At 48.5% G+C, this 14547-nt stretch overlaps 1 protein-coding gene across 1 annotated transcript; it reads right to left on the bottom strand.

Moving 5' to 3' along the window:
* Positions 1-9093: 9093 nt before the first annotated feature.
* On the bottom strand, positions 9094-10203 carry LOC119464914 (uncharacterized). Its single transcript, XM_037725785.1, has one exon. The coding sequence runs from the start codon at positions 10201-10203 to the stop codon at positions 9094-9096; it is 1110 nt and encodes a 369-aa protein (XP_037581713.1).
* Positions 10204-14547: the final 4344 nt, after the last annotated feature.

The following is a 14547-nucleotide window of genomic DNA, read 5'->3' as shown; positions in this document are numbered from 1 at the left end:
CACTGTCACTACTATGTGACAATATATATATTGCGAGACAGCTGATCAACCTCGACGGTTTATTATGCAGCCCGCGCGCTGAAGAGAATGACGCTGGCCATGATGACTATATACAGATGAAGAAGATGAAGGGGTAATGTAATGCTCACACAATTACCCCGCGCATGGAAGCGGCCAACCTGGCCGCTGGCTATGGCGACGAACGACGTATGAAAGGCTTTAAACGTGAAACATGCACAATCTCTGTGGCACGGCAGCGGCCGTCCAAAGGCGTAACAACGGGAGTGACACGATAGTTAACTGGCGAAGTCTGTTCCTGAACAGCGTAGGGCCCGACAAAACGGCACTGAAATTTCTCGCATAAGTCAGGAACGCGAACTGGAGTCCACAGCAACACTTTGTCTCCAGGCTGGAAGGAAACGACACGGTACGATGCATCATAGCCAGTTTTGCAGTCTTGTTGACTGGCGTCGGTGTTGAGGCGAGCGTGTTGGTGACACTGGGCAATGCGCGAAACAAATTGCTCACACATTGATCTGGACGAGGGCACGCGGACGCCAAAGAAAGAGACGTCGAGGACAGTGATCGGTTGATGACCATACACAAGGAAAAAGGGTGAGTACCCCGTTGTGCGTTGGACGGCCGTGTTGTAAGCGAGGGTGACGAATGGGAGAATAACATCCCAATTGGTGTGGTCAGGGTTGATGTACATTGAAATCATGTCAGACAGCGTAAGATGAAAGCGCTCTGTGTGTACATTGAAATCATGTCGGACAGCGTAAGATGAAAGCGCTCTGTGAGGCCATTAGTTTGAGGGTGTGTCACAAAAGAGCGCGTAATCCAAGCACGCGCCGCGTGTCACACAAGACAGCGAAAGAATGCGCCGGCCCCGCGGCAGCTTCAACAGAGGGGGAGAGCGTCTAGAAGTCTAGAAGAACCTCGACGAAGCGACATTAACCGGAGAGGGAGAGAGAGAGAGCACACGGGCGCGCCGAGACACCTTCTCACCCGGCGAGTCGAGAGAGATAACTACAGCGTCAGCGCGCGCCAACAGCATGAGTCATCATCACCCCGCCCCTTGACAAAGCTCCGACAGCAGCGGTCGAAGGCACGAGAAAAGACTCGACGTTTCCCAAGCTTTGGCCATGCTACGTTATCACGACTCCGACAGGAAGGTTCGAGAACGCCTGTGGAGGCTATATAAGCGCCGTGCGAGAATCGTTCAGTGGAATTTAGTGGAGTTCAAGGAGTACAGTCCGCACCGGTGAAGTGATGTAACGTGAAGACCGAGCATCTGCGGAAGTGGATTCCCCGGCAAGCTAGGCTGCGATCTTGTACGCGTTCCAAAATGGAACGGAGGCGTTCCGTTCCATCGAGCCGCACACGATTGGTCAATTTCAACCGCGACGTTCAAATTGACCAATCGTGTGCGGCTCGATGGAACGGAACGCCTCCGTTCCATTTTGGAACGCGTACAAGATCGCGCCCCTAGTCGACGAGTTCATCGAGCGTCTGCATTTCCGTAAGAAGTTCTTTCTTCGAGATTTGCCCGAGCTACGCCGAGATCGTCTGACTCCAAGACCAACCAGCACGGTGAATACGATTGGACACTTAGTGTTCCTATTCCTTTTGTACTTTACGTGTTGGACTCTTAGTGCTTGTCGTGAATTATTTTCTGGTGTTTGTTAATGCCCATCTGATTTGTACTGTGTTGTCTAGCCTAAGTGTGCAAGTGTGTGTGTAACTGCCTTGTGTGAAGAATATAATTTTGTTGTGTTTTGACAATTCTGGGCTCTGACTCGGTCTTTGGACAGCAACCGGCGATCGCTGGTGCATCAGAGGGCCCATTCTTAATTGTCCTTGCTTTCGTGGGATTATTTTCGGAAGCTGATAAGTCGGCTTTGGAATTTGGTCCGGCGTCTGCACCTCGTTCACGAGGTCTGTGACAATATTTCTGGCGTCCGCGACAAGGACCTTTCTGGTGCAAATTGTGTGTCCATAGTAGGGAGAAAGAGCCTAGGTTCGTTTACGTTGCTATTGTAAACGATTTTGAGTGTTGCATCACGTTTCGCTAACTTGCGTGCAGAGAACAGTTCGATTGTTGAAACCTAGGCAGATATTTTTTGCACGCGGCTAGATTTTTGAAGGGCATTATGAATCTCGAGAAATTAGTTGCCCTTGGTGAGAAGATGGGTCTTTCCTGAGCGGAACTACGGAATTGGATTAGCCAGAAGGAAAAAAGAAGCTTTAGAAAGAGAGAGAGAGAGCCTAGCGGCCGAAAGGGCCGAAGAAGAAAGAGAAGCAAAGGAGAGAGAAAGAGAGGCGATGGAGCGAAAAGAAGAAAGAAAAAGCGAAGGAGCGACAGATCAGAGAACAAAGAGAAGCTGAAATAGCTGAAAGAGAAAGAGAAAGACAGCATGAGTTAGAACCCGAACGACTTCGTTTGCAGCAGCGCACAAACGCTCCCTCTCAGGCAAGAGTAGATAGCACTGAAAGGGAAGACACTACCTTCCGTCTGAACCCAAGCAAGCTGCTTGTGGCATTCGATAAAAGAAAAGATGAGCTGGATACTTATTTGCATAGATTTGAGACAGTTGCTAAAAGCCAGAATTGTCCAGAGGATCAGTGGGCCACTGCATTAAGTACGTGTTTGAGTGCAGAAGCACTTAGTGTGTACGGTATGCTGACGCCAACCGATGCCTCTAATTATGGAGAGGTGAAAGCCGCTTTACTGAAGAGATTTAGGTTAAGGCTTCCGAGATATGTTTATAGAGCACTGCACGGGCTCGGGCTTACCCAAAAGCCCGGGCCCGGCCCGGCCCGTGGGCCGGGCCGGGCCGGGTAGAGCAGTTTTTTCACGGGCTCGGGCCGGGCTCGGGCACGGCGTGTGCTTTTTGACCCGGGCCCGAGCCGGGCTCGGGTTTTTTGACGCGGTCCAGGGCCGGGCTCGGGCTTTCTGGTGGTGTGCATGTAACGTGCAGCGAGTTAATCTCGGGCGTCTCAACTCTGAAAAACATGTATTTTTCGGTCTCGGGCCGGGTTCGGGTCAGTTTCGAGCCAGGCTCGGGCCGGGCTCGGGCCTAAGGTAAAGGGGTGGCGGGCCGGACCGGGCGGGTAACGTAGATTATTTCCGGGCCCGGGCCGGGCCCGGGTCTCACCATAAAAGTTCTGATCGGGCTCGGGCGGGCCGCCCAACATAAAAACGGGCCCGGGCCGGGCTCGGGCTGAAAAAATCGGCCCGTGCAGTGCTCTATCTGTTTAGGACTGGAAAACCTGCCGATGGCGAGACTGCCACGCAATTCGGCGTGCGGCGCAGCCGCTATTTTGATAGGTGGACCGAACTTTCAGAGACTGCACAGGAATACGGTGCGCTTAGAGAGCTTCTGATCAAGGAGCAATTTCTCATCAGTTGCCACCCGAGCCGGTCACTCTATCTGAAAGAAAGGAAAGCTAAATCGCTTCAAGATATCTTGGAATTGGCAGACCAATTCTTGGAACCACAGGGAGGCACAAATCTCTCCAAGGAAGCAAGAGAAAGGCAGAAGGCAGGGAGGTTAACCAGGATAACGTCCGGTTGGCTACCCTACACCGGGGGAATGGGAAGAGGGAACACAAAGATGACAAGGAAAGAGAGAAAGGAAATGAGCGGTTAGTTCGCTGACGCGTGTGTTAGTCCACTAATAGTCACAGACGTTGACACAAGCCCGTCGTCCTCAAAAAGCACAAAAGTGCCCTCACCGCTTTATGGGCCGACGAGCGATGGGGGCGGTGTTCCAGCAGCACCTGTACGGAAAGCGTCCGATTGTCCAGTTTTTTTAACGCGTTAGCAAGTTCTTGTCTTTCTTGGGCATATCGTGGACAGTGGCACAGCAGGTGGTTAATAGTTTCGTCGGTGCCGCAGACCTCGCATGCTGCACTGTCGGTCACTCCAATTAATGTAGAGTATGACTTTGTGAAGGCAACTCCTAACCAAAGGCGACAGAGAAGCGAAGCTTCACGTCGAGGAAGTCCGAATGGAGGTCGGAGTTGCAGTGAGGGGTTTAATTGATACAGTCGTGTAAGTCGTAGGCTTGGCGAGTTCCACTCGGTCAGTGAGAGACTGCGTGCCAGGTGTCGAAGCTGCCTTGCGGCGCCTGTCCTCGAAATAGGAATTGGAACGCTGAGCTCTTGGTGTGATGTGCGAGCAGCGTTGTCTGCGGAATCATTGCCACTGATTCCACAATGACCAGGTACCCATTAAAATACAACCTCGTGGCCTTTATGTTGGACGTGATGGTGAAGTTTCACGGTTTCGTATGTCAACTGCTCATGACAGCCGCGTCGGAGAACTGACTGCATGCACTGTAAGGCCGGTTTTGAGTCTGAAAACACAGCCCATTTTGTAGGGCTTTCAGAATCAATGAATTCTAGTGCACGATGCAGAGCCGTTAGTTCTGCCGCCGTTGAGGTCGTGACATGCGATGTCTTGAACCACAGTGTTATTCCTCGTGTTGGTATAACCACCGCACCACCAGAACTGGACGACGTAGTCGATCCATCGGTATAGATGTGCACGTGGTTGCTGTACTTTTCATGCAAGAGGAGTAAGCTCAGTTGTTTTAGAGCAGGGGCCGGTACATCTGACTTCTTCTGTAGTCCTGGAATCGTTATATGTACTTGTGGACGGCTCAAGCACCACGGAGGAAGCACTGGCTTGGCCGCAGGTGCGTACCCTGAAGTAATTCATGCACGATGTGCACTGACAGTAGCGCTAAATGTCGAGCAGGTCCTTTCAGCAGTGAGGCTCGCCAGGTGGTGGGAATGGGTCCTTGCATAGTGTCTGAGATGCGTACGCATTGTCTCAACGGTAATGTGCGTCGTGATTGGATAATCCTGGGCAATGGCAATGGTTTCAGACGTTGACGCACTGCGTGGTAGGCCAACACATATCTTAAGGGCTTGGGCTTGAATGCTTTGAATCGTACGGAGGTTAGTCTTGCAGGTGTTGGATTTTGCAGGCAGGCTGTACCGCAGGAATCCAACGAACAACACCATGTACAGCTGTAACATGCCGTGTATGGATACGCCCCAACTTTTTCCTGCAAGGAACCTGATCAGGTGACAGCAGACAGGCGCTTTTTCACGTAATTCACGTGCGGAGTCCAAGACAGGTCTCTGTCAATTACGACTCCCAGGAACCTGTGACTTCTGCTGTATGGTATAAGTTGTCTGTTAATTGATATTCCGTAAGCAGAGATTGGCTTCCTGGTGAATGCCACCATTGCGCACTTTCCACATGAAATTTCAAGTCCTTGTTGACGAAGGTAGCAAGATGTCATTGTGGCTGCCTTCTGAAGCCGAGTGCGAAGCTGAAGTCGTGTTACACCTGATGCCCAAATGCAGATGTCGTCCGCATAGATGGAAAGTCGTACGCTGCTTGGCAGGTTGTCAACTAATCCAATGAGGGTTAGATTGAAAAGCGTCGGGCTAAGCACTTCGGCTTGAGGCACTCCTCGGCTACCGTAATGCTCGGATGTCGGGCCATTTTCAGTGTGCACGTAGAATGATCTTCTCTGTAAGTAGCTGCAGACCCACATATATATCTTACCACCAAGTCCTACTGCTTCTAACGCGCCGAGGATGGCTTCATGGGTGACATTATCATAAGCCCCTTTAGCATCTAGAAACAGAGGAGTAGATAGTCGTTTACAGGCCTTCTGGTGTTGCGCAAATGTTACCAAGTCAACAACGTTGTCTGTTGACGAACGGCCACGCCTGAATCCGGTCATAGCGTCTGGGTAGATTTCATAGTACTCTAAGTACCATTCCAGACGTGTTAAAATAATTCTTTCCATTATTTTTCCAACGCAACTTGCAAGTGCGATAGGACGGTATGAGGAAATGTCCAAAGGCGACTTGCCAGCTTCTGAGAAGTGGAATGAGGCAACTTGACTTCCATTCCTGCGGAACCGTACCCGTCTGCCAGGAGTCGTCGTATAGGAGCAAGAGTGCCTTCCGAGCTTGGTCTCCTAGGTTACACAGGGCACGGTACGTAATGCCGTCAGGTCCTGGCGCTGAAGAACGCCTGCACAAAGCCAGCGCAGCTTCTACAGGTTTTCCCGCTCAATTTAATCCAAGCGCCACCGAAAATAATCCAGGCGCCAGCCAGTTTAATCTGAGCGCCAGCATTTTTAATCCAAGGGCCAGCAATTTAATCCAGGCGCCACCACATTTAATCCCAGCGCCATCCGAATTAATCCGCGTGCCAACTGATTTAATCCTTGCGCCAGCTATTTTAATCCAAGTGCCACTCATTTTAATCCCGGTGCCAGTCAGTTTACTCCTCTTGGCAATTGATTGAGGAACGAATAATTCTTGCAAGAGAAATCGTACCAGGCGTCACGAATGCCGTCTATTAATTGACGTCATCACTGTATTGGTGTCAGCACTAATCTAGCACAGATTCCACGCATCAGTTTCGTCATGGCTGCTTCAATCACTTAAGTGTACTTTTATATCACTCATTTCCTTCCTTTTCGAGTCGCGTTTCCGAGTGACAAGAGTGACTCACATAAGTGAGTCACCATCGCGACACACATTGCGCTACTCGTGTTGTATCATGACATGCAATTTCCTTCTCTATCGTAACGCATATTGATCGAAATAGATTGCAAGGGTAAAACGTTGCTCACCATTACTCAGCCACTTATCACTAAGTGACGCATGAGAACTCACTAGCTAGTACTTTAGCACGCACTCCTATACTCCCGACATGCATATCAAACGAAATGGTTCTGAGACGATTACCGCCTGTTGTTGAGTTACATGATTAAGTGACTAGTGACTCACTCGACGTCCACCACCGTCGCTCCCAAGCTTCGCTCTGCTAACCTGCCGACATCCATATCAAACGAAATGGTTTTCAAAGGGCAACATCCTGCTCACTATCACCCTGTCAAGTGTCATAATCACTAGTGACTCACGTAACGTCATCACTGTTTTTACCCAAACTTGAACTCTCCTAACCTGCCGACATGCATATCAAACGAAATGGTTTTCAAAGGGTAACAACCTGCTCACTATCACCCTGTCAAGTGTCGTGATCACTAGTGACTCACGTGACGTCATCAGTGTTTTTACCCAACCATGAACTCTGCTAACCTGCCGACATGCACATCAAACGAAATGGTTTTCAAAGGGTAACAAACTGATCACTATCACCCTGTCAAGTGTGGTGATCACTAGTGACTCACGTGACGTCATCATGGTTTTTACCCAACCATGAGTTCTCCTAACCTGCCGACATGCATATCAAACGAAATGGTTTTCAAAGGGTAACAACCTGCTCACTATCACCCACTCAAGTGTCGTGATCACTAGTGACTCACGTGACGTCATCAGTGTTTTTACCCAACCATGAACTCTGCTAACCTGCCGACATATCAAACGAAATGGTTTTCAAAGGGTAACAACCTACTCACTATCACCCTGTCAAGTGTCGTGATCACTAGTGACTCACGTGACGTCATCAGTGTTTTTACTCAACCATGAACTTTGGTAACCTGCCGACATGCACATCAAACGAAGTGGTTTTCAAAGGGTAACACAACCTGCTCACTATCAACCTGTCAAGTGTGGTGATCACTAGTGACTCCCGTGACGTCATCACGGTTTTTACCCAACCTTGAACTCTACTAACCTGCCGACATGCATATCAAACGAAATGGTTTTCGAAGGGTAACAACCTGCTCACTATCACCCAGTGAAATGTCGTGATAACTAGTGACTCACGTGACGTCACCACGGTTTTTACCCAACCATAAACTCTCCTAACCTACCGATATGCATATCAAATGAAATGGTTTTCGAAGGATAACAACTTCCTCAATATCACCCAGTGAAATGTCGTGATCACGAGTGACTCACGTGGCGTCACCCCGGTGTTTGCATAGCCGTGAACTCTTATAGCCTGCCGACATGCCTATCAAATGAAATGGTTTTTAAAGGTTAAGAAACTGCTCACTATCACCCAGTCAAATGACGTGATCACTAGTAAGTCACGCGACGTCACCGCATTTGCACCCGAGCATCAACTCCCTTTATCTGCTAGCATGCATGTCAAACGAAATTGTTTTATAATGCCAGGTAGCTGTCCAGGATCACTCAGTAACACGACGTCATCACTAGTGACTCGTGCGACGTCACAACGATCGTACCCGAGCATCCACTCTTCTCACCTGCTGATATGCATATAAAGTGTAAAGGTTTTCAAATTCTAACTGGTTGGTTGTTGTTGTTGAGTAACAGTATTAAGTCACTATTGACTCGCGCAGTTGCCATAGTCTTGCTGAAGCATATATTCTCCTAACATATGCCGACACGTATAGCAAAATAAATGGTTTTCAAAGGGCAGGTAGCGGCTCAATATCACTCATTAACATGACGTGATCACTATAGTGACTCACGCGACGTCACCACGTATGTACTCAAGCATGCACTTTTCTAACATGTCAATACGCATTACAAAAGAAATGATTTTCACACTGTGACTAGTTTCTCGATATTATTTAGTAACATTATTAAGTCACGTGCTGATTCACGGGAAGTCACATACCGTGAGGTGGGCTGTTTATGCAAAGGTGTCAGGCATACGAAACGAAATGGTTTACCTAGTGAGATAGGTGCTTACTGTTACTGCGTCGCATGACGTTATCAGTAGTGGCTCACGCCACATCACCAACCAGCAACTGACCAGCAACTTCCTCATGCTATCGACCTGCATGTCAGAGTGTAAGTCAATGCAATTATATTTTGTTGATTTTGTTGTTGTTGTTGAGTCAAATATAAGGGGGGAAACTAGAGACTATCTGAATCTCAGACGTGTGTGGCTCAGTACGCATTATTTTCTTACCAAACTCAAGGATGGAGTGCCACAAGGTCACCTACAAAAGAGCGTCGTGATGTATCCAATAAGACATCTCCCTCGACAACGGAAGTACAAAAATTTGGCGAGATATCCTGAACGAAAACATGTCATTTATTCAAGGCGGTATTTGATTGCAATACAGTCCAAGGTACTTTCTTGGTGGGTTTATACACACAAACCGAGAACAACTACATGTCCTCCTCTCTGAGCGCAGCTTCAACAAAAGAAAAATTGTGCCTATCGAATGCCGCGCAATCCACGCGCTGAACAAGTGGCATTGCGTGTTGTGCAGCATTCACAAGCAACGAGCGCCTGTGCTCCTTTTGTATGACTCCTTGTGGAGTCACCAGCACTGAGTCGCGCCTCTCTCTGAGGTACTCTTTAACTTGGCATTTGAATTTGGAGAAAACTTCTTCAATTGGATCAAAGAAAGGAGTGTATGGAGGAAGCCGCTTGATGGAATGGTTCGAGCTGACCAGATTTGCCTGTTCAGCGCGGTTGTGAGCGGGAGCATTGTCGAAAATGAAGACGGCCTCTGTTTCCGGCTCCTCTGAGTCAACCTGGGCAGACACGTCGGCGAGAAACTCATTGAACACGATCCAATGGACCCTTTCGACAATGCGCCAGTGCAGCACGCCGTTAGCCGACATGCAGGCGATGATGTTGATGTTCGCACCCTTTGTCGAAGTCGTCGTCTCGAGCGCTGCCGTGCCCTTTTTGGCGCGGCCGAATTTCCTTGAACACCATATATTGTAATTTGTTTCATCGATGTAAAAGCGGCAAACCCGAGGACCATTCGTCTGCAACCATTGCGCATACTCTTTTCGTTTGCTCTTCACGTCGGAGCGGTTGCGGTCCACCGGTCTCTGGGTCGCTAGCTTTACAGAGTAGGTGTGTGCGTCGAGGAGGCGGTCAATAGAAGTGGTGCTGATTGTGAGACCAGGCATTTCTTCTTCAACGGTGCGCTTTATCTGTTTCAACGTGAACGTTGGATTCTCGTCGACAGTTCTTGTTACGAAGGCGACGACATCGGCGCCAAATTTTCTGACGGAGCCCCCAGTTTTCTGAGAAACTTCGCGCTCTGTCGCGGCAATTGACCTTGCAGTTTTTACGTTTATGCCGAGCGTCGCGGCGAGTTGTTTCAAATTTCCGCCGCGCCTAGAGGCGTCAACGATTCTTGCTCGGTTGATGTGATACACCCGGTTGTTTTTCTTTCGCGGCTCATTTCGATTCTTGAACGGAGGACCTCGCTTTCGCACGGCGCTCGCCTGTTCGTCTTTAGGAGGCCCATCTTCCATCGTGGTCAGCTCAGGTAAACCACGAGCACAGCAGTAACACCAGGAGCACGAAACAAAAGGTCAGAACGCCACTATTACGGAGGCGCCGGAAACGCCGTCTGCTAACTCCGCTTGCTTACGACGGGGTGTCTGCTTTCCAACGGAAGGTTGAAGGCGCTCGCTGACGACAGAGAAATCGTGGAAGTGAAGTACTAAGAAGAGTTTGTGTTTTTTCTAGTTACATTATTGGAAGTATTTCTGAATCACATAGAACAAACAGTACAACAATACGAAAAGCTAAAGCAGACAACAACTTATCGTATGCTTCAGCGCAGACGAAACTACACACAACATTCTCGCGCGATGGTAGTCAAAGAAAAACCGGGGAGTTTGCAGACGGCGTTAGGACACGGCGAAAGCAGGCGACACCCCGTCGTAAGCAAGCGGATTTAGCAGACGGCATTTCCGGCGCCTCCGTAATAGTGGCGGTCTGAAATACTTGCCATAATGTAACTATCAAAAACACAAACTCTTCTTAGTACTTCACTTCCACGATTTCTCTGTCGTCAGCGAGCGCCTTCAACCTTCCGTTGGAAAGCAGACACCCCATCGTAAGCAAGCGGAGTTAGCAGACGGCGTTTCCGGCGCCTCCGTAATACTGGCGTTCTGACCTTTTGTTTTGTGCTCCTGGTGTTACTGCTGTGCTCGTGGTTTACCTGAGCTGACCACCATGGAAGATGGGCCTCCTAAAGACGAACAGGCGAGCGCCGCGCGAAAGCGAGGTCCTCCGTTCAAGAATCGAAATGAGCCGCGAAAGAAAAACAACCGGGTGTCTGACATCGACCGAGCAAGAATCGTTGACGCCTCTAGGCGCGGCGGAAATTTCAAACAACTCGCCGCGACGCTCGGCATAAACGTAAGAACTGCAAGGTCAATTGCCGCGACAGACCGTGAAGTTTCTCTGAAAACGGGGGGCTCCGTCAGAAAGTTTGGCGCCGATGTCGTCGCCTTCGTAACAAGAACTGTCGACGAGAATCCAACGTTCACGTTGAAACAGATAAAGCGCACCGTTGAAGAAAAAATGCCTGGTCTCACAATCAGCACCACTTCTATTGACCGCCTCCTCGACGCACACACCTACTCTGTAAAGCTAGCGACCCAGAGACCGGTGGACCGCAACCGCTCCGACGTGAAGAGCAAACGAAAAGAGTATGCGCAATGGTTGCAGACGAATGGTCCTCGGGTTGCCGCTTTTACAACGATGAAACAAATTACAATATATGGTGTTCAAGGAAATTCGGCCGCGCCAAAAAGGGCATGGCAGCGCTCCAGACGACGACTTCGACAAAAGGTGCGAACATCAACATCATCGCCTGCATGTCGGCTAACGGCGAGCTGCACTGGCGCATTGTCGAAAGGGTCCATTGGATCGTGTTCAATGAGTTTCTCGCCGACGTGTCTGCCCAGGTTGACTCAGAGGAGCCGGAAACAGAGGCCGTCTTCATTTTCGACAACGCTCCCGCTCACAACCGCGCTGAACAGGCAAATCTGGTCAGCTCGAACCATTCCATCAAGCGGCTGCCTCCACACAGTCCTTTTTTAAATCCAATTGAAGAAGTTTTCTCCAAATTCAAATGCCAAGTTAAAGAGTACCTCAGAGAGAGGCGCGACTCAGTGCTGGTGACTCCACAAGGAGTCATACAAAAGGAGCACAGGCGCTCGTTGCTTGTGAATGCTGCACAACACGCAATGCCACTTGTTCAGCGCGTGGATTGCGCGGCATTCGATAGGCACAATTTTCTTTTGTTGAAGCTGCGCTCAGAGAGGAGGACATGTAGTTGTTCTCGGTTTGTGTGTATAAACCCACCAAGAAAGTACCTTGGACTGTATTGCAATCAAATACCGCCTTGAATAAATGACATGCTTTCATTCAGGATATCTCGCCAAATTTTTGTACTTCTGTTGTCGAGGGAGATGTCTTATTGGATACATCACGACGCTCTTTTGTAGGTGACCTTGTGGCACTCCATCCTTGAGTTTGGTAAGAAAATAATGCGTACTGAGCCACACACGTCTGAGATTCAGATAGTCTCTAGTTTCCCCCCTTATATTTGACTCAACAACAACAACAACAAAATCAACAAAATATAATTGAATTGACTTACACTCTGACATGCAGGTCGATAGCATGAGGAAGTTGCTGGTCAGTTGCTGGTTGGTGATGTGGCGTGAGCCACTACTGATAACGTCATGCGACGCAGTAACAGTAAGCACCTATCTCACCAGGAAAACCATTTCGTTTCGTATGTCTGACACCTTTGCATAAACAGCCCACCTCACGATATGTGACTTCCCGTGAATCAGCACGTGACTTAATAATGTTACTAAGTAATATCGAGAAACTAGTCACAGTGTGAAAATCATTTCTTTTGTAATGCGTATTGACAGGTTAGAAAAGTGCATGCTTGAGTACATACGTGCTGACGTCGCGTGAGTCACTATAGTGATCACGTCATGTTAATGGGTGATAGTGAGCCGCTACCTGCCCTTTGAAAACCATTTCTTTTGCTATACGTGTCGGCATATGTTAGGAGAATATATGCTTCAGCAAGACTATGGCAACTGCGCGAGTCAATAGTGACTTAATACTGTTACTCAACAACAACAACAACCAACCAGTTACAATTTGAAAACCTTTACACTTTATATGCATATCAGCAGGTGAGAAGAGTGGATGCTCGGGTACGACCGTTGTGACGTCGCACGAGTCACTACTGATGACGTCGTGTTACTGAGTGATCCTGGACAGCTACCGGGCATTATAAAACAATTTCGTTTGACATGCATACTAGCAGATAAAGGGAGTTGATCATCATCATCATCATCATCATCAGCCTATATTTATGTCCACTGCAGGACGAAGGCCTCTCCCTGCGATCTCCAATTACCCTGTCTTGCGCTAGCGTATTCCAACTTGCGCCTGCGAATTTCCTAACCTCATCATCCCACCTGACTTTCTGCCGTCCTCGACTGCGCTTCCTTCTCTTGGTATCCATTCTGTAACCCTAATGGTCCACCGGTTATCCATCCTACGTATTACATGGCCTGCCCAGCTCCATTTCTTCCGCTTAATGTCAACTAGAATATCGTCTACCCCCGTTTTGTTCTCTCATCCACACCGCTCTCTTCCTGTCTCTTAACGTTACTCCTAAGATTTTTCGTTCCATTGCTCTTTGTGCGGTCCTTAACTTGTTCTCGAGCTTCTTTGTTAACCTCCAGTTTCTGCCCCGTATGTTAGCACCGGTAGAATGCAATGATTGTACACTTTTCTTTTCAACGACAGTGGTAAGCTCCCAGTCAGGATTTGGCAATGCCTGCCGTATGCACTCCAACCCAATTTTATTCTTCAGTAAATTTCTTACTCGTGATCAGGGTCCTCTGTGAGTAATTGACCTAGATAAACGTACTCCTTTACAGACTCTAGAGGCTGACTGGCGATCCTGAATTCTTGTTCCCTTGCCAGGCTATTGAACATATTTTTGTCTTCTGCATATTCATCTTCAACCCAATTCTTGCACTTTCTCGATGAAGGTCCTCAATCATTTGTTGTAATTCCTCTCCATTGTTGCTCAATAGGACAATGTCATCTGCAAACCGAAGGTTGCTGAGATATTCGCCATCGATCCTCACTCCTACTCCTTCCCAGTCTAAGAGCTTGAATACTTCTTCTAAGCATGCAGTGATAGCATTGGGAGATGCATATCGGTAGGTTAGGAGAGTTTATGGTTGGGTAAAAACCGTGGTGACGTCACGTGAGTCACTAGTGATCACGATATTTCACTGGGTGATAGTGAGCAGGTTGTTACCCTTTGAAAACCATTTCGTTTGATATGCATGTCGGCAGGTTATTAGAGTTCAAGGTTGGGTAAAAACCGTGATGACGTCACGGGAGTCACTAGTGATCACCACACTTGACAGGGTGATAGTGAGCAGGTTGTTACCCTTTGAAAACCATTTCATTTGATATGCATGTCGGCAGGTTAGTAGAGTTCAAGGTTGGGTAAAAACCGTGATGACGTCATGGGAGTCACTAGTGATCACCACACTTGACAGGGTGATAGTGATCAGTTTGTTACCCTTTGAAAACCATTTCGTTTGATATGCATGTCGGCAGGTTAGCAGAGTTCATGGTTGGGTAAAAACACTGATGACGTCACGTGAGTCACTAGTGATCATGACACTTGACAGCGTGATAGTGATCAGTTTGTTACCCTTTGAAAACCATTTTGTTTGATATGCATGTCGGCAGGTTAGGAGAACTCATGGTTGGGTAAAAACCATGATGACGTCACGTGAGTCACTAGT

This window comes from Dermacentor silvarum, chromosome 9 (genome assembly GCF_013339745.2).
Source record: "Dermacentor silvarum isolate Dsil-2018 chromosome 9, BIME_Dsil_1.4, whole genome shotgun sequence".
Classification (NCBI taxonomy): Eukaryota; Metazoa; Arthropoda; class Arachnida; order Ixodida; family Ixodidae; genus Dermacentor; species Dermacentor silvarum.
Note: the sequence above shows the minus strand (reverse complement) of the source record. Positions and strands in the feature narration are given on the sequence as shown.